Raw genomic sequence first — 19,143 nt, forward strand, 5'->3', positions numbered from 1 at the left:
TCCCTTTCAAAGGTTAGGACCAGTGGTTTGGGGGCTGGTACACCATGGATGCAACCTGCTCACAAGGTTGGAGGGGTTGTGAATGGAGTCCTCTTGGAAAAGGTGCTAGAGTTCTACAAACACAGCAAGAACAATAACCACAGGTGAACATGTTCTGACAAAGGAGTCAACTGTGAAAAAGCACATAGTTGTCCCAACCAGCAAACATAAAAAGATCTACCTTGCAAGAATGTTCCAGGGTTAAAAATGACATCACTACCAGGCAACTAAAATTGTCAGATGTTCAATCAATCTCAATTATAAACTGGATAATAAACTTGCATGCCTCATTCAAATCACTAAAATGGAACTCAATTGACCTGATTACAAGTAGCATCACTAGTACCTGCTGAATAACAAGTAGCAATTTCATCAATGTAATTTATAAACCTACTTGGATCCACCTTTGACATAAATGGTTTAGATGGTTTGGCACATTCACACAAGTGTGCATCACCAAAGAAGAGAGTTTCTGCTTCAATGCTCTCATTCCAAAAATCAATAAAAGTCGAGGAGCTTGATGTACAACTAGAACAACATGCCATCTTTTGCCTGCATTCACCCTCAGAAACACAATTCATCTCTCTTGTTCAGTTTCTAGACTGCAAGAAAACTCATGTTAGGATAGATCAGTTCGAGCTCCTCATGCTTTGATCCGCACAATAAAAGAACCTGTAAAATCAATTTTAAGAAATTGTTTAGCTTGCAGTATTACTCTTTTTTCTTAACTTGGTAGGAACACAACCAGTATCATTACAGAAACTAAAGATGTGACCAAGAACATCAAGCTGTGATAAAATACCTTAATGATGTTCTATTGGAATTTCCAGGTTAGAATCCTTCAAGAAACATGTCTCAACTTTGAAAGAGACATTAATGCTCAAATTAGGTAACATATTTTGATATTTTGTGTAGTAGAGATTAAACCTGAGAGCCGGGGGCGTGTCTCCGAATGATGGGGAAAGTAGATTGCACAAAACCAAAAATCCTGCCATGAACTGCAAATCCTTGTTGTGCACAGGTAGAGGCAGAGAGAACGCACACAAGAACTCTACAATGTCAGAGAATAGCAGAGTAAGTTCTCCTAACCCAGATTTACCTTGTACATTGATAAGGTACAACTGACTAGGGCTACTAGGGAAGGGCTTGCAGCAGTCATGGTTATTCCACTGCTTGCAGGCCCTCTACTAAATCAACGAGGGGCATTAGAGGCTCTGTCCACTCATGGTCACTTAGGTGTCTAGTGTCCATGTGTTAGGAATCACGGTTATCTGTTGCTTGAAAGCCCTATAGTATATCAAGTGAGGAACATTGGCGACTCTGCCCAATAGTGGTCACTTGGGACATTTTGGTCCAATTTAGTCAGTTTGTGGATAGTTTCCCATGTTTTCAGACCAGCCCATGTCTTTGGATCCCTAGCACGTTTCGTCTGTTTAGGTCATGTATACCTCTGTATGGCCTGCTCCTGCCCACTGTCATCGGCTGCCATCCTACTGCCAGTATACTCATCAAGGCTTAGTCAACTTTGGGCTGTTGTATTTTCCTGTTTTCAGCCCTTCCTCAGCTCCTCAACATCCTTTGTAATTGACATGGTGGTTTGTTTGTTGCGCTCAGGAAACAGCCAAGAAACAGAGTCAGATGTCAACAGATGCAATTGCCCAGCCTTAGGGAGCAGTAAGTGCTGAAAACACAGCAATTAAATGTTGACACAGGCTACTGTACAGGCACTAGGTGTTAAAACACAATCACAAGTCAATTTGAGCAGGGAGCAGTCGCCATGTCAAGCAGGGGTGTAGACGGTCTATAATCAGCAGAGAAACATACAACAGGAGTCTAGATCCTGCAATCTAATACCATGTCAGAAGTGGTGCAGCAATGGAAGCACAGACATGTGCTAAAATAAACTACTGAGCTCAAGACAAAAGAGAAAGAAAACAAAAGAACGCTGCAAAAGAAGAGAACTCAAAGATGTGCTCGGGAAATGGAATCCATATACCAAACATGAGACAATTGCGTACAACATTGAGTCACTGGCTGCATGGGCACTGGCATCGGCTCCTCTCTCAAGACCACCTCAAGAATGATGATGACTATAGGCCCCACTAAATATAGGCATAAAATAGGCCAATATGGCAGCTGGTCGGTCAGCATTTAAGCATAAAATACAACAAATAAATCACACATAAAATGCCTAAAATAATGATAAGTGTGCCCAACCCTAACTAGCATGCACTGACTCACACATGAGTTGACAATCTTGCTAACACTTTGCTGCTTGTGTTTACAGCCTCTGCTGCTAGGCAACAGTCTGCAGCTACTTCTTGTGCCACAGATATTCCATGACAGTCTGCAGCCTCAGATCTGCCCATCCCTGCTGCCACTCTGATCAAATAGGTGCTGGTACAGCTGTGTGTTTGTTGCAGGTCTGCTCACACTGCTGCTGCCCTGCTCCTGGGGATCTCCATCAGCCATTACATGCTCTGACTCTTTTGTGTTTTTATCTGAGTTATCATGTTTTAGTTGTGTTTCTACATTCTGTGTTTTCTCCATGCAAACCCTAGCATATGTTCACATGCATATCACATTATTTTGACTCACAACTATAATTTTCCCCTTGACCATCTTAGTTTCTTTTTTCTTTCCTTTGCTTTACAGTCCTACAAAACGAAAATAAGACAAGCACCGCTAGTATGACACAAACAAAATGTTAACTATATTCAGCAATACAATCATGCTTTCAAATGATTGAAAAAACTAAGGGCTTACATGCCGGAAGACTGGCAACCTCAGCATTAACATCACAAGGCACTCCAAGGTTTGTTAATGCACCACGAATCAGACCACATGGGAAGTATAAATATTGGCCAGCTGCTCTTGCCGTCATGACAGTGTTGTTCGTAAGCACATTCTCTAATGAAACTCCATCCCCAATCTGTGTTGGAGAGTCCAAGGAAATACGAGTAAGCCAACGAAAACGATTATCCTGCAACACAAATACACCCTGCAAAAAAAAAAAAAAATGTTAATTGTCACATTTTGGAGATTTAGCTTACATTTTATTATTTCAACCCAGACCCATGTACAGCTTACTCGATGATTTGTCTTCAAGTTGTCAACCTGTTTCTTGAAAATTTCTGACCAGAAATCCTTGCAGATGAACTTAATGGCTTCAAGATGATCCCCAAATCTGGGTCGCTCTTTGGTATACCTGCTAAGATGAAAGGAATTCATGCATGTACATTACATTGATAGGGAAGATAATATTGAAAAGTGCGACACAAGAAGCAAGCCATTTTCACAGTTTGACGTGAAAGCATAAAAAACAAACCAAATGTAACTGCCCAATGAAAGCAACAAATATAGATAGAGAACTAATTTGGGGTTTCTTTTTTATTGTCCTTGGCAGGTGGGTGGTGGGGTCGCGTGGATGGGTTTTTCTTTCTCTTTTTCTTTTTCTTTTTTCTTTCTTTTTTTTTTTGGAGGGGGGGGGGGGGGGGGGGTGTCGAACCTTCACAGGACTTCGAGTCATAACCTGTCATGAGGCACAGAAATAGCACATTGAAAAGGCACTGAAGATATATGAATAAGGAATCCTTTCTATTCATAATATAGAAAGATACAACATTGAGGCGCATCTCAAGACTATACCCTCGTGACGCTGCACATGTGAGTGTTCACCACTGAGCATAGGGAATCACATGTAGAAGCACATCCCAAGCAAGGCTTCAGTGACTACGACTCCCTATAGAGGTGCATATGTAGACAACACCATGGTATACCTACAAGGCCCTTACATTCACCCCCGCTTAATGGATTGCTATCCTAAGCAATCTAAGGGTGGTTTTCTTGACTCATTCTGAGGTCTTAACACAGCTCATTCTATCAAGCTGGTCAATGTTTGTCGATCTAGGACATGACTCATTAGCAAGGTCTTAATTCAGCCTTTTCTACCAAGCTGGTCAACGTCTACCACACTATGATTTGGGGGTTTGAACATAACTTTTTCTATCAAGTTGACCAGGGTGCCCATCTAGACTCAGTTTTTATTCTTTTTCCATTCCAGTCCACTCTCGACTCAATTACATTTGAGGAGTGGAGGCTTCATAGTCCAAACTTTATTTGGCTTGGCTCTTACTTCTTTGCATGCCAAGCTTTGTAGGCACGATCCCAACTTGTCACACTGTTGGGATCAAGGTGTGGTGGCTCTGTTGGTGCCATGTTGTGCCACACCTTAAGGGAGGCAGTCCATTGGGTTGCTCCTAGTGCACTTCCTTCCTTTCTTCTTGCCTTTGCCTTGGTCCTTGGAGATTGGAGCCTCTTGGTTCATTTGCCAAGACGCTTTGCCCGCATCTCCAAGTTGAGTACTAGGGCTGTTTTCCTTGGCCTCTTTGCTAGATCTTTCTTGCTTGCCTTGAACTAGACAAACTGGTTGGTTCAACTTGCCTTTTCACATGAAAGGTGCGGTCTTGGTGCATGGCACCTCTTTGGCTCTTTTTAGCTTCATTTGGAGTTGAAGTTCTTTACAGGGTATCGACTAAGTCATCACACTTAGACCTGATTTGCGGTTGCAGACGTAGAGATATCAATGAAATTATTGAGGTGATGCCCATGTTTGGAGTGCTTGGTGTGTCACGAATCCATAGGATCGAGTGACGCCCATGTTTGGAGTGTCACGGATCCATAGGATCAGGATGTCATCTCCTTGCACTGCTTACAGTCTGAATGCCAAGATCTCAATCTTTACCAGTATTGAGTTTGGTCCTAACGGGTTCCATAGTCCAAAGACATTCACCTTAAGAGTGAGTTGGAGGATTCTCCAAGGCTTAACTAGCAAAGTTCCCTTCCATGAAACTAAGTTACCTTGGTCGAACTATATTGCAAGCACTCCCTCATACTCTCCCTTCTTTGAGGCTTCATCCTCTAACTCATTCTATCCAAGCTCATAAGGGTTTGCCTCTTCAAGCTCAAAGGCATAGGCAATAACTCCATTGTTGAAGTGCACTCAGTTCCTACTTTGATCCGAGTTGGTTGAAATAGAATGTGACCTTGGGTAGAAAGCTAGGTTTGCTTTATTCTTAGCCATGAGTTAAGCTTGGGGGTTTTTGGAGGCATCCTCATTCTCACTTGTCACCCTGGCTCTAGTGGCTTGCCTCCATTTCTTGGTATTTGGTTTCGCCGCCTTCTTCTTCTCATTCTCATCCTCTTTTTTCTCTATCTTTCCTTCTTCTTTTTGGCCTTCATCGTCTAGATCTATATCTTTAGTTCCTCTTCTTCCTTCTCTTTCTTACATGAGTCCAACTCATCTTCTATCTTTTCTTGGTTGGCCTTGACTTTTCTTGTTCTCCATGTTCTAGCCTATCTTCTTCCTTTGGCTTTCTAGCTCTCCACACTCTTTCTTCTAAGTTGGCACGCCTCCGCCTCTTTCAACTTGCTCATTCTTCTTCCTAACTTTCTTCTACTTGCTTCTTCTTATCTTGCTCTATCTTTTCTTTCTCTTCTAGCTTCTTCCTAGCTAGCTCTACTTGTTCTTCTATCTCTTTTCTTGTCTTATCTTTTCCTTGATCTTCTCTATGGTTTCATCTAACAAGTCTTTTTCTCCTCCTTTCCTATCGTCTTCTTCTATCTCATTCCATATTCTCATGATTCTCTCCTTCAACTCTCTTTCTAACCTATCATCATTGAGCTTTGTGGGGTTGGTTGGTTGTCAAGGTCGTGGTGTTCCAAGATCTAAGCTGAGCTCATCCTCGCCCTTCTCTTCTTCTTTAGCTTGTTGGGGTAGAGGTATTTCAAGATATGGGCTAAGCTCATCCTCTCCCTTTTCTTCATCTTTTTCTTCTAACTCTTTCTTTTTCTCTTCTTCTTTTCCTAACTCCTCTTCTAATTTTGAAGTGTTAGCTCCATGCAACGGATGCCCTACCCAAGATGCTTTCACCCTTCCATTTTCATCTTCTAAGTCTGTCTCCTCATCTACTCTCTCGTCATCTTTATCAAAGGCATCATGTGTCTCACAAGAGGGCACCATCTTGGCCTCACCCTCAATCTCAACGGGCAAAGGTGTTTCAAGATTAGGATTGAGCTCATCCTCCCCCTTCTCAAACTCTATTTCTTCTAAGACCGGTTCTTCTTTGAACTGGGCTGCAACCTGTGGATACAAGGGCTCATCCTTTTGACATGTCCACCTATCTTCATCTTCTTTTTTGTAACCTAACTCCATCTACCATTGAACTCACTTCCATTCTCCATCCTTCTCCCTTCACATAGTATTCTATCTTTTTTTCTTCTTCTGACCACCTTCGGGTTGACATTCTTCGGAATAGGGATAGTCCATACAGAGGTAATCTCCTTCCAAGCGGTACTCGATGGGAAATCTTCGAGGTAGAAGTACCTATCTTCTTCAGGAGAATAGTCGTTGTAGAGATATTGATCTTTGTGGTAGATGTCGTGGTAGAAGTCTTTAGGATAGTGGGCAAGGTAGTATTAGTCAACTCCTTGTTAGGGACAAGGTGTTCCAAGCTTTGGGCTAAGCTCATCCCCTCCCTTGTCTTCTTCTTCAGCTTCATCTGACCAAAATTCTTCTTCTTCTATCATATGCTTCTTCTTTACTTGGCTCTTCTATTCTTTGGCTAGCCTCACTCTATTCTTCAGCTCTTGGATTCTTTTGACTCTCATCTACTTCAAGTATGATTCGGCCCAATCCTTTGCTTCTTCAGATCCAAAGTCAGTCTTCTGGTCCCACCTCAGCATAATTTCTCCTTGTAGCTCAGTGTTGAGGTCTCGAGCCATCTTCACTTGCCATAGCCTGCTCTCTCTCTCACCATGAGCAGTTGGTAGTCAACCTCCTCCAAGTCTTCTTCTAGCTCTTCAACCTTCTCTTCCAAGTTGCGCAACATATTTATTCTTTTGTGGGTCTTCTCCAGTGGTTTGATGGTCTTCTTTGTCTGCTTGATCAATTTGAACCGCAACTCCTTCTTGTTGTGCTTAGAAATGCACTTAGCCACTTAAACAACCCCAAAATATACTTATTTTAGCCAAAACCCTAAAATGGCGAGCGGATCGAGAGAGTTAAGTGGGAGAGGATCTAGAACCCTAATTTTCTATAAATTGGCAACCAATTCTCCATTCTTTCCTTAATCTCGTTTTTGCAGATTTTAGGTGTTTTAGCTTGCTACCCACACCCCGTTCGTAGAGGACATCTCAGCCGAAGTTGTCTATTGCTGTCTCCATCAGTTGGCGCCTGATTTCCAGCCCTCTTCACGCAGTTTGGAGCTGATTTCAGTCAAGCGACTGCTAATCCTGTGCAGACCTGCTGCCGTATAGCCTACCACGTCATCACAATCCTGCTGCCTACGTTTTTAGTCATTCTCTCTCCTGCAGGCTGTTCTGCCCGCGTTTTTAGTCTTTCTCTCACCTGCTACTTGCGTTTATAGTCTTTCTCTCTTCTCACTACTGTTTGCATCAGATCCATCTTCTCACTGCTGCGTTTACTGGTGTTCGACATCCGAGGCTGCCTTGCTGCGATTCGAGATCCGCCGTTCGGAGTACGACACACTCTCCAGCTCATTACCCCTGCCCTGATCCTTGAGATACAGGAGTTAGAGGTTCAATATTCATTCACTGCATAGTGTGTTTGCTGCATGAGCATCGTATTATTCAATAGTTCTATCACTTCATTTATTCACTGTGTTCATTGTCTCTAAGTTATCCTAACCCTAATTGTGTTCTTTTATCAGTCTGTGCCTTGTCGTACGGTTTTCGTTTATGTTTCTGTGTTAGGGTATGTCTTAACATGGTATCAAAGCCCGGTATTCTCTGAGAAACCTAGGCCTTTGATTTGAAAGCTCTACACAAGAACCAAGAACAACAATAGGTTCAAATGACTTCGAAGACAACAACACCGATTCAGTCTCCAAGACCAACTATGCCGAGAACCGCCGAGAAAGAGTGGATTGATCAGCTTGCTCCACGAAGTTTTGACATGGTGGATGACACTTCTGATTACATGGAAGAACACCTAGGCAAGCTCATCTCTGAAGAATATAAACTGATTGTAGCTTTAGACGAAAGAAGATTGAGGAGCTCAATCGAAGGATTGCCCTTCAAGAAAATCTCCTAAATGAAGGTATGCATGAATCTCTCTCTTCAGATTTTGCGCTTAAGTCTGATGATGTTGCAGGGCCGTCAAGACCTCTATCAGGGATGGGCCCCCCTGTTGGAAAACAAGACCTGGAGTATGTTCCTTTATTTCATCCACTCCGGCGCAAGGTACGTTAGATTTATCTTTTGTGCCTTCTTCTTTTACTTCTTCTGTTTTGCAATATTCTCGTAGAGATCATGTGGAAGCAAGTGTACAGTCTGTTGACTACGGAAAAGGTCCTCTTGAGGATCAATTCTTGTATGTTAGCACACGTCGTGGGGATTATAAGAAAAAGCCAAGTACCTCTTCTTCTAACCTTCCTTCTTTTCAGTCTACTTCCAACATCAGAATGAATTTGGTGTTTCTTTTTCTTCATGCATGGTGCATCATCATCTTCACATTTTCATTTCCAATCATTAAGTGATAAAAATGAACAAAATGCATCTGCACCTCATACACCTCATTTTCAAAACCCACCTATCCCACCACATTCATCCGCAGACACCTTATGTCGCACTGCACATCACACCAGGGGGTTATGGAAACATAGGTACATCCTTTAGGACCTCATCCTTACCTCTGTCGGGTGGTGTTCCACCTACTTCACACACACTTCAGGATCATTGCAGCCTGGGTATCCCCTTCAATCTCTCCCGAGAGTGGATCAATTGACTCCATAGTTTGCCTCCATGGCTTTCCCTGGTGGATCTTCTGGTCATACTGTTGTGCCCTAGCCTCACTTTGGACAGGGCTTCCGTGTCCCAGTGGCTTCACATACACTGGCACGTTATGGAAACATTCATGTTCCAATGCATGCGCCTCAATCGGCACTCATTGGACACTCACAACCTACTTCTGTCTACCCATCTTTTCCCCCTCCTTATCAAACACATCCATCTCCACCATCTTACCCTTCACAATCTTATCCCCCACATCCATCTTACCCTACCTACTCGACACCTCATGGTTCTAGCTCGTCTTCTGCCAAGCATGCATTTAATGACAAGACTCGTTTTAAAGGGTCAAACTTTACTACTTAGTCGAACTTGATAAGACATGTCCTTGACTCCCAGAAACTATGGGATCTTGTGCAGGGGTTGGAACCCCAACCCGATCCCGCACTTGTTCCATACGAGGTTGTCCGCTCATGGAAGGCTAGGAATGCCTTCACTATTGTTGAGTTCATGCAGGGCTTAATGCTTGGTTTCATTCTCAGCTTTAGCATTTTGACTTAGCGTCAGAGCAATGGACACACTTGACCGACCCCTATGCGGCTCGGGATAGCACCCGTTGTATTAATCTTGACTATGAGCTTCAACTTTTCAAAATCACTGACCGGGATGACTTGAAAGCCAAATTGGCTGAGTTTCGGCGTCTCCACGCTGAATTCTCTACTACAGGGACTCCTAAGTCCTTTGACTATTAGGTCACATTATTCCTAAACAAACTCCCTAGAAAATACTTCAATTTTGTGGAAGGCATATTTTCAAAACTTACCATGCCTACATTCTATGAATTTGAATGTCAGCTGTTGCATTACGCATGGTTGTTCGATTAGTTTCATATGAATTCCTCTTCAGAGGGGGCTCTTGTTGCTCATTCTCAGAAAGGGCAACAAGGAAAGGGAAAACAAAACCAAACCTCCACTCAAACTCAAAATCAAAATCAAAATCAAAAGCAAAATCAATCCGGGGAATCACAAGGAACATCCCAATCTCTCAAACCTGGGTGGTAGAATGTACCTAAAAAGAATAGGTATTGTCAACATTCTCAAAAGGCTGGCCATTTTAACAACGAGTGTCGATCAAGGGCAAGAGACACAACACCAAAACCTAAGTCTCAGACCCCTGTCCCTCAGTCAGGCAACCCCCTGCAAGGGAGGTAGAGTGATGGCAAGGAACAGTTTAAAGGTCAGACTCACACTGCCACCACACAGCTATCTCAGTCGACAACGTTCCCAACTCCAAAGGGCTTGTCTGACTGGTCGGCAGAGGCCCACATCGTCTCCATAGAGACATCAGATGCGAGTCTCATCCATATCTATGAGTTCCGACGAGGTTACCCCAGAGACCCACTCGACACAGCCAAGCACTTCAGCTCCTATTTGGATTGTGGACAGTGGAGCTACACATCACATGACTCCTATAGAGGACATCTTCCGTACCCAAGCCCCTGCAGCTGAGTGGGTCTGCGTGGGAAACAACTCCTCGGTCAAGATTCAAGCACAAGGTTGCGCCAGTGTTGCCACTGATAAGGGTCCAGTCTGGCTACGTTGGACAATGTATATCATGTTCCTCAGCTTGGGGTGAACTTGTTATCTGTTCAGCAGCTTTGTCGGTTGGGGCGAGTTGTTTTCTTTACAGCGACCACAGTCGAGATGCTTGACTCTCTGACTGGTTTAGTGATTGCTCGTAGTGAGAAACAGCCTAATGGCCTATACCACATGACACACTTTTTGACCAAGCCGATAGCTGAGGGCTCCGAGTTCCATAGCTTCTAGGCCTTAGCCATCTCTCGGGAGCCTACGAACAATGAGCGTCTTTGGCATTTTCGCTTAGGGCATCTTGGTTATGACTCACTTTATGAGTTGTCACGCCGTGACCTGGTTGAGAGTCTTCCACTCTTGAAGCTCGCTCGAGATGTCTGTAAAGCTTGTCAGCTCGAGAAACAGCACCGTACCCCATTTCCTTAGCAGTCCTCTTGTAGAGCTGTGGCGCCTCTTAGATTGATTCATGTTGATCTTTGTGGGCCGACATCCACTGCTGCCTTGAATGGCGCACTGTACTTCTTTTTTATAGTGGATGATCATTCTAGATACTTGTGGGTGTACTTCCTCAAGCATAAATCCAATGCTTTTACGTACTTTTCTGCTTGGGTGTTGTTGGTTCATAACCAGACTGATCGTCGTGTCGGTTGCATAAGGAGTGATAGCAGTGGTGAGTTTAACTCCCACGAGTTCTCCGAGTTTCTATAGGAGCATAGCATTTCTTGCCACCTCACCTCTACCAACTCCCCTTCTCAGAATGGAGTTGTAGAGCGTAGGAACTGAACAGTCATGGAAATGGCACGCTCTATGCAGTTCTCAGCAGAGCTTCCTGAGTGCCTTTGGGTCGAGGGTGTTAACACTTCAGTATACATCCTTAACCCATACTCGACTGCGGCTCTTTCTCAAAAGACCCTGTATGAGGCATTCTTTGGCTCTCGGCCTGTTATTTCCCACTTAAGAGTCTTTGGGGGTCGTGCGTACACACACACGCCTGACGACAAGATAGGAAAGCTTCCTGAGTGCCTTTGGGTCGAGGGTGTTAACACTTCAGTATACATCCTTAACCCATACCCGACTGCGGCTCTTTCTCAAAAGACCCTGTATGAGGCATTCTTTGGCTCTCGGCCTGTTATTTCCCACTTAAGAGTCTTTGGGGGTCGTGCATACACACACACGCCTGACGACAAGATAGGAAAGCTCACTCCCCGAGCTGAAATTATTATTTTTGTGGAATATTCCTTTGGGGCGAAAGCCTATCGTTTGTTCGATCCTCGAACAAACAAGGTGAACGTTAGACGAGATGTCGTCTTTGACGAGAGGGATATTGTGCAATCTTCTGCATCGAATTCCGATCCGATTCCTTCTTCCACATCATCGGAGATCGTGCCTACTGAGCCTGGTTCACATCATCGGAGATCGTGCCTACTGAGCCTGGTCTGCTTCCTGGTCCTGATCTTCCCACAGATTCTTCAGTTCCTAGGCCCCCTTTGCGAGACCCATTACCTCACTGGTACCAGCAGACCTTGCGGGATTCACACTAGATTCCACTTTAGAGGGATCTAGAAGATCTGCCCAGCTTGCTCCTCAAGCATCATTTGCGTCATTGTTTACAATTGATTACATAGCACATTCTGAGCCAGATACATGGCAGGGGACTCTTCAGCACCCTCAATGGCAAGCGACCATGAAGAAGGAGCTCGAGAGTAATGACCGAAATGCAACTTGGACATTGGAAGATCGTCCGAGCCACAGGAAAGTCATCGCGACAAAGTGGATTTTTAGGACTAAGCTAAAAGCTGATGGAACTTTAGACAAGTACAAGGCTTGCCTTTTAGTGCAAGGGTTTTAACAAAAGCATGGCATCGATTATGAAGAGACCTTTGCCCCTACTGCACGGTTGACTTTCTTTCAGTTGCTACTCGCGCTAGCCGCTCACCACGGTTGGCCGATACATCAGATGGATGTCAAGAGCACATTCCTAAATGATTTTCTCGAGGAGGAGGTCTATGTGGAGCAACCACCGGGCTTTCCTTCTGGCAATCTGAGGAATAAGGTATTCCGCTTGCATAAGGCTCTTTATGGACTGAAGCAAGTGCCGTGGTCTTGGTTCCATAGGATAGATGAGTTCTTATAGACTCATGGATACCATTCTACCCCTTATGACCCAAACTTATATGTTCGATCTACTGCAGAGGGGATTAGCTATATCTTGCTATACGTTGATGACTTACTCATCACAAGTTCAGATTCTGCTACCATAGCACAAATTAAGGCTAAGCTTCAAGCTACATTTGAAATGACAGACCTTGGTTTGTTGTCCTATTTTTTGGGGATGGAGGTAGTTCGTTTTGGGGGCTGTATTTTTGTGTCACGGCAGAAGTATACACTTCAGCTCGTGGACCAATACACTACAGATCAGACACGGCCAGTGGCCACGGCTCTTGATCCTACTGTCCACTTGTCGAAGGATACCCTAGGGCAGCCCTTTGATGACCATACCTATCGCTCTGTCGTAGGAAAACTTCTTTGGTTAATTCACACTAGGCCAGATTTAGCTTACTTAGTTAGCATACTCAGTCAATATTTCACAGCATCTAGGATGCCACATTGGACTGCATGTCTTCGTGTGTTGCGTAATTTGCGGTGTACTTTTTCTTATGGCCTAACATATGGTTCTGGTTTATGTTTGCAGGGGTACATTGATTCTGATTGGGCAGGAGATCCGGGCACCCGGCATTCCCATGGCGGCTACCTCTTTACCTTGGGCACGGCTCCCATTTCTTGGTCCAGCCGTAAGCAGGAGACGATGGCAGCTTCCACAGCCAAGGCTGAGTACCGGGCTCTCTTTGATGGCACCACCAAGGCCATCTGTCTGAGGAGTCTACTAGCGACACTTCATTTATCATGTGACTCTCCCACAATTGTCTACTGCGACAACTAGAGTGTCATTGCCCTTGCGGGCAATCCGATCATCACACCACGGACATGACATGTGAAAGTCCACTTTCACTTTTTCAAAGAGCAGGTTGAGCTAGGCACTATTCGTCTAGAGTTTGTGCCTTTATCAAGTAATTTTGCAAACATTTTGACCAAAGCGATTAACCGGCCAGTTCTTCAGTACCTGCTACCTAGGATCGGCTTGGGTACACCCTCCCCTACTTCTTCAGCTTGACAAGGAGAGGGTGCTTCCCTCTTAATTTCCCTTCTAGTTTGAGAGGGGGCGGCTTCTACTCTTGATAGTGACAGTGATGACGCTTACATTTTTTAGACATTACATTCATTTATTCTTTTGTATTGTATTATGGACATTTGTAACTTCATCCACACTGTCAAGATGGCATGATTGTAAAAGGGCACTTGGACAAGTGAACAATTTCCCTGCGAGGACACTGTCCTAGTGGCACCGTTGCATAGCATATTACATGAGTATGTAATCTTGCATCTCCCTTTGCATTACGCCATCCATTAGCATTCTGTTCATGTAAACATGCATCTATGCGCATTTATCTCTCTTCGGTCTTTTGGAGTGGTCGACTCTAGGATCCACCATAGTCGTGGCATAACTCATGGCAGTTCTCCTAAAAAGCAGTTTCCCTACCCTTGCTTGCTTGCTTGCTTTGCTTGTCTTGCTAAGGCCACATCATCTTTTTTGCCTCTACATATATTCGCCACATGTTTGGCACACACACACACACACATTTATCCTCCTTAGGCACTTATCCTAGTCAGTGTGAGGGATTGGCTTGCTAGTTTTGTGAATGACTTGGGTTTAAAACTCTCTTTATCCTTTCCTATCTGTCACTTAATCGGCCGCTTCTCCTATATTCCTTATGTATTTTCAAAACACTTTTCCAAAAAAAAAACAAAACAAACACAGTCCATTGTTGTATCCATCCGCCTTTGTAGGACTTGGTAGGCCCTTGGGCAGCCGACGAGCACCCTTGGTCCAATGCCCTGGCTTCTCTGGGGTGATTACTTGGGCTCCCTTGGTAAGATAATCATCGCCTCTATAGTCTTGGTAGGCCACTAGGTAGCCGACGCGCACCCTTTGTCTAATGCCCTGGCTACTTTGGGGTGGGGCACCTTGGGGTAAATCAAAATTTAGGTTGGCCTACTTTTCTAGCCCTATTTTGAGCCTAAGAGGGGGTGTTGTGCGAATAAATGCACTTAGCCACTTAAATAGCCCCAAAACATGCTTATTTTAGGCTTATTTTAGCCAAAACCCTAAAGTGGAGAGAGGATCGAGAGAGTTAAGTGAAAGAGGATCTAGAACCCTAATTTTCTATAAATTGGCAGTCAGCGCTCCACTCTTTCCTTAATCTCGCTTTTGCAAATTTCAAGTGTTTCAACTTGCTGCCCACACCCCGTTCGCGGAGGACATCTCAGCCGAAGCTGCCCATTGCTGTCTCCATCAATTGGCGCTTGATTTCCAGCCCTCTTTACGCAGTTTGGAGCTGATTTCAGTCAGGCGACTGTTGTTCCTGTGCAAACCTATTGCCGTACAGCCTGCCACGTCATCACAGTCCTGCTACCTACGTTTTCAGTACTTCTCTCTCCTACAGGCTGTCCTGCCTACGTTTTTAGTCTTTCTCTCTCCTACAGGCTATCCTACCTGCGTTTTTAGTCTTTCTTTTACCTACTGCCTACGTTTTTAGTCTTTCTCTCTCTTCACTACCGTCTGCATCAGATCCATCTTCTCACTGCTGTGTTTGCTAGTGTTCGACATTCAAGGCTGCCTTGCTGAGATTCGGAATCCGTTCGGAGTACAACACACTCTCCAGCTCATTACCCCTGCCCTGATCCTTGAGATACAAGAGTTCAACAAGGTTCAGTATTCATTCACTGCATAGTGTGTTTGCTACATGAGCATCATATTATTCAATAGTTATATCACTTCATTTATTCACTGTGTTCTTTTATCAGTCTGTGCTTTGTCGTATGGTTTCTATTTATGTTTCTGTGTTAGGGTATTTCTTAACACTTCTTATATGTGATTTTGGGCCACTGACATAGTCATTCTCCTCTTCAAAGAAAGTGTCCTTCCATAGCTTCAACTCTCTCCAAGACATTTGAATGGTATGCCGTGTGTCCCTATTACACCATGGATCCGTCTTAACTTTATTGGCACAGCATGTTCTCTTGCAATTTTCAATATCATGCCCAAGGGGACATCTCAACATGGCGCATTCCGCCATGTCGTGTCATGTTAAAAAGTCATGTTGTATTAGGATCATTGCGTCATATTGCATGACGTGTTATGGTAGGATCTCCGCATGCATGAGCATGCTCCCCTCTCGAGCTATAGTATATTCCGTGCTAGAGTTACTCTAATACCAAGTATAACGAACCTTCACGAGAATTCAAGTCATAACCTGTCATGAAGTACAAAAATGGCACAGCGGAAAGGCACCCAAGATATATCAATAAGGAATCCTTTATATTCATAATATAGAAAGATATAGCATTAAGACACATCTCAAGACTACACCCTCGTGACACCACGTATGAGGGTTCACCATTGAGCATAGGGAATCACATGTAGAGGCACATCCCAAGCAAGGCTTGAATGACTACTTCTCCCTATATAGGTGCATCAACGGCATGGTATACCTACAAAGCCCTTATAAGAGGATGCCTAGCACCACACAATCTCTAGTTGGCATTTACAATACCCTCCTTTGCAATAGCTTGTAACAACTAAGAAGCTTGCAGTAGTTCAGATTTTTTAGTAAAAAATAGATCAATGTCTCATTTTTCCTTCTGTGTTGGCAACTTGCTAGGGCGGGAGGATGTTGATGGCTTGGAGGAGCAGTAAGATGCTGGCAAGCCTAGTGGATAGGGACAGTGGCGCTGGCCAAAAGACAGGTGGGCGAGGAGGAGCAAGCAGCGGTACAGGAATAGGTGGCAACGCAAGAGCAAGTGGCAATGCATGGTGTAGGTGGCGACAGCACTCTAAGCAACATGCTAGCGGCGCTGGCCATTGGTGGTGGCACACATGAACATAGGAGCAGCATTGCAACTAGTGAACGGAGCCGGCACCGGTGGGGAGGCTGCAACAACTGGTCTAAGAGCTACAGATTGGCGAGCCTGCAAGGTGGCAAGTCTACACCTTGACAAGCTAAAGACAAAGACTGACAAGCCTTGAGTGGAAAGCTAGACCGTCTCGAGCCTGTGCTCTGATACCAAATGTGAGATTAGAGATGGAAGCTCTCAGCCGAGAGTACACAGTACACTGTACAGAGTGAGTGAGAGTGAAGGCACAACACGATACCTGATGCAATTTCCAAGTGTAAGTGAAAGTACAAAGTACAACCCTTAGACCTTAGGGTCGTTAAGGTGTGTTCACACCCAAAAGATATAAAGCACGGTAAGTGACTGAACTATATAACATAAACACGTAAAACAAAAAATCATGTAACTGGGGGGAAAAAACCTCTCATAAGGGGAGTAAAAAAGTGCCCCAGTGTCCTACTGTGGATCGCACACACTCCTCTATGAGCACAAACCCAACAACAACCTCCAAAGCAATCCTCACTACAAGTTACTTTGCGCTTACCATCCTTTTTCTTATACAACTCTAAAGACAATTGATAGGATATTGCTCGGGTAGAGGTTTTCTTTGACTCCTCCCAACCAAAGTTTTGCCAAAATTTTTGGCATAGCCGTAGACATCTCTACAAAATACAGACGGCTGTAGAGCACCTCATTCTAGCAATCTGGCGGCAACCCAAAGAGAGCACATGTAGAGTAGCACCTACAGATTCTCCAAGACCTTTGTTTTGTGAAGAAGGTCCTTAACTTCCTATGAATATACATCTAGGGTCTTCTCAAACAACTTGCAAGATTTGCAATTTGATCATTGATCACAAATCGCTTCCAAAAATACAGAGTGAAAATTCGCCCACGTCCCTGGCTTGGGGATAGCCTCATCCACCAAGCATACACCTTCCCCTGCAACATAATCTGTGCATATTCAATACATTGAATATCATCAAACTAATATATATCAAAATAAGCCTGTCCGTTTGGCTAACCATCAATCAATGTTGGTCTTGTCACATTCCTTCTTCTTCCCTTTAAAGGAATCAGGTTGGAATTGAAAAGGCAACTTTCTCATGGTTGCAAGAACAAATGGAAAGTAGGGAGTATACAGCTAGGCCAACTGTCATTGGACGTCTTTCAATTGAGCTTGCAAAGCCGCCATGCAAGACGAGTCTATATCAAACATCATGAAAGAAGATTCTTCAGGCTGGTGTGAGTGCACGTGTTTGGGTTCAGGAGAAGCCTATTGGAGATCCTCCATGTGTTGAGGTTCCCTCATGGCTGGTGCATCAAAACAGGGCATGTCGAGAGAAGCCATAGCGATAAGAGAAGGTATTAGAGTGGAGAGAAGGTAGCGAGAGAAACTATTTTGTATGTAAGAAAGTGTTTGAGAGAAGAAATCTGAAAGATTGCTGATTACTGGAATGGCAAGGTACTGTCAAAACAGTCTGCTTTTAATGCAGATCTGAAGCCTTTTTTCCCCTTTTTGATGGCTGGTCAGGAATGTAAACTCGGCGAACACAGGCTGTTCTGAAGTTGAACATAGCCACGGCCCAGTGTTTACCTTAAGTCTCAACTATTGGGATGAAACTTGCTTCCACCGAATCCATGACCATGGGCTCATGAAAAGCTTGTTAAAATTTTATGGTTTATATGCCACAACAATGACAGAAAGCTGAAATTGCCGGATGCACACCCCCCCACCCCCCCCACTAAAGTTGCATCAATGCGAATATGAGCTATAGTTAGGTCGTGTATGAGACATCCCTTCATTTCTGGGTGCAATGCAATGAATCCCGTCGATGGAGATTTATGCGTGAATACTGAGAAAACAGAAGTGGGATAAAGAGACCTTTCGGCTAGTTGCAGGCCGACCTGGAAACCGATGGCCTCGATGCGACGACCTGCGAGCTCGGGTTTGGAAGGATGGAGGCGGCGACAGTATGTGGAGACCATCTCCATGGTCACAGAATCTAGACAGCTCTCCGCCACTTCTCGGGTACTGGGTCCTGCCATGGTTTCCGAGCTCTGGGTCCGGAACTCGAACATGGAATTGGGAATTGAGACGATTTGGTCCCAAACCTTACGCACTTCTTTCTGATCCAGCTTGGTTAAACCTCCGTCACTTTTCTACCTTCTTCCCAAACCTGACGCACTTCTCTCTCTCTCCCGAGTTTGTGAAGCGTGAAAAACCTGACGCACTTCTCTCTCATCTCCGAGTTCGTCAAGCCTCAAAAGACTTTTTATCTTCTAAAAGGGGTTATCTTCCTCGATGATGGTGTTAGTGATGAGAACCTTCTTCAAGGGTGCGTCTTCTATCAGCACACTCATCGCATAGGAGGGCCCCTAGCACACGAGGGCATTAGCCTAATGGTGATGCAAAGTAGTGACATTGCCACCCCATTCTTTGGCCACCTTCTCAAGCTAGTTACTCATTGCCTTGGTCACCCAAGGCAACAAAAACAGTGTACGTTGTTTAGTTCACACATATTTCTCACCCAACAAGGACAATGAGTAGCATTTGGCATAGTGGTAATGCCTATTCCCTCGAAGTGGGTAGTTAAAGGTTCAAGGTATGTCATCTGTGCATTCACTCATGTCAATTTTTTACTGATGGGGATTTTATCTTCTTGTAATCTAGGTGTAGTTGTGAAAGTTTGGG

At 44.3% G+C, this 19,143-nt stretch overlaps 1 protein-coding gene across 1 annotated transcript; it reads right to left on the bottom strand.

The window, feature by feature from the left end:
• Positions 1 to 293: 293 nt before the first annotated feature.
• On the bottom strand, positions 294 to 18,738 carry LOC148033665 (Transport protein particle (TRAPP) component). The gene is made up of 4 exons (XM_087681587.1): positions 18,334 to 18,738; positions 3,130 to 3,247; positions 2,806 to 3,040; positions 294 to 711 (listed from the first exon to the last, which is right to left on the bottom strand). Exons 1-4 carry the CDS (start codon positions 18,528 to 18,530, stop codon positions 683 to 685), a joined length of 579 nt encoding a protein of 192 aa, XP_087537713.1. The 5' UTR covers positions 18,531 to 18,738; the 3' UTR covers positions 294 to 682.
• Between the last annotated feature and the right edge of the window lie 405 nt (positions 18,739 to 19,143).

Source organism: Lygodium microphyllum, chromosome 7 (assembly GCF_053477565.2).
Source record: "Lygodium microphyllum isolate KBCC chromosome 7, Lygodium_microphyllum_v1.1.10, whole genome shotgun sequence".
Lineage (NCBI taxonomy): Eukaryota > Viridiplantae > Streptophyta > Polypodiopsida > Schizaeales > Lygodiaceae > Lygodium > Lygodium microphyllum.

Excerpts from the sequence above, each read along its gene's own strand:
- LOC148033665 (XM_087681587.1), bottom strand. The coding sequence starts at position 18,530 with ATGTTCGAGTTCCGGACCCAGAGCTCGGAAACCATGGCAGGACCCAGT. Across the intron at positions 3,248-18,333 it reads GGCCTGCAACTAGCCGAAAG|GTATACCAAAGAGCGACCCA; the intron begins GTCTCTTTATCC and ends TCATCTTAGCAG. Across the intron at positions 3,041-3,129 it reads ACTTGAAGACAAATCATCGA|GGTGTATTTGTGTTGCAGGA; the intron begins GTAAGCTGTACA and ends TTTTTTTTGCAG.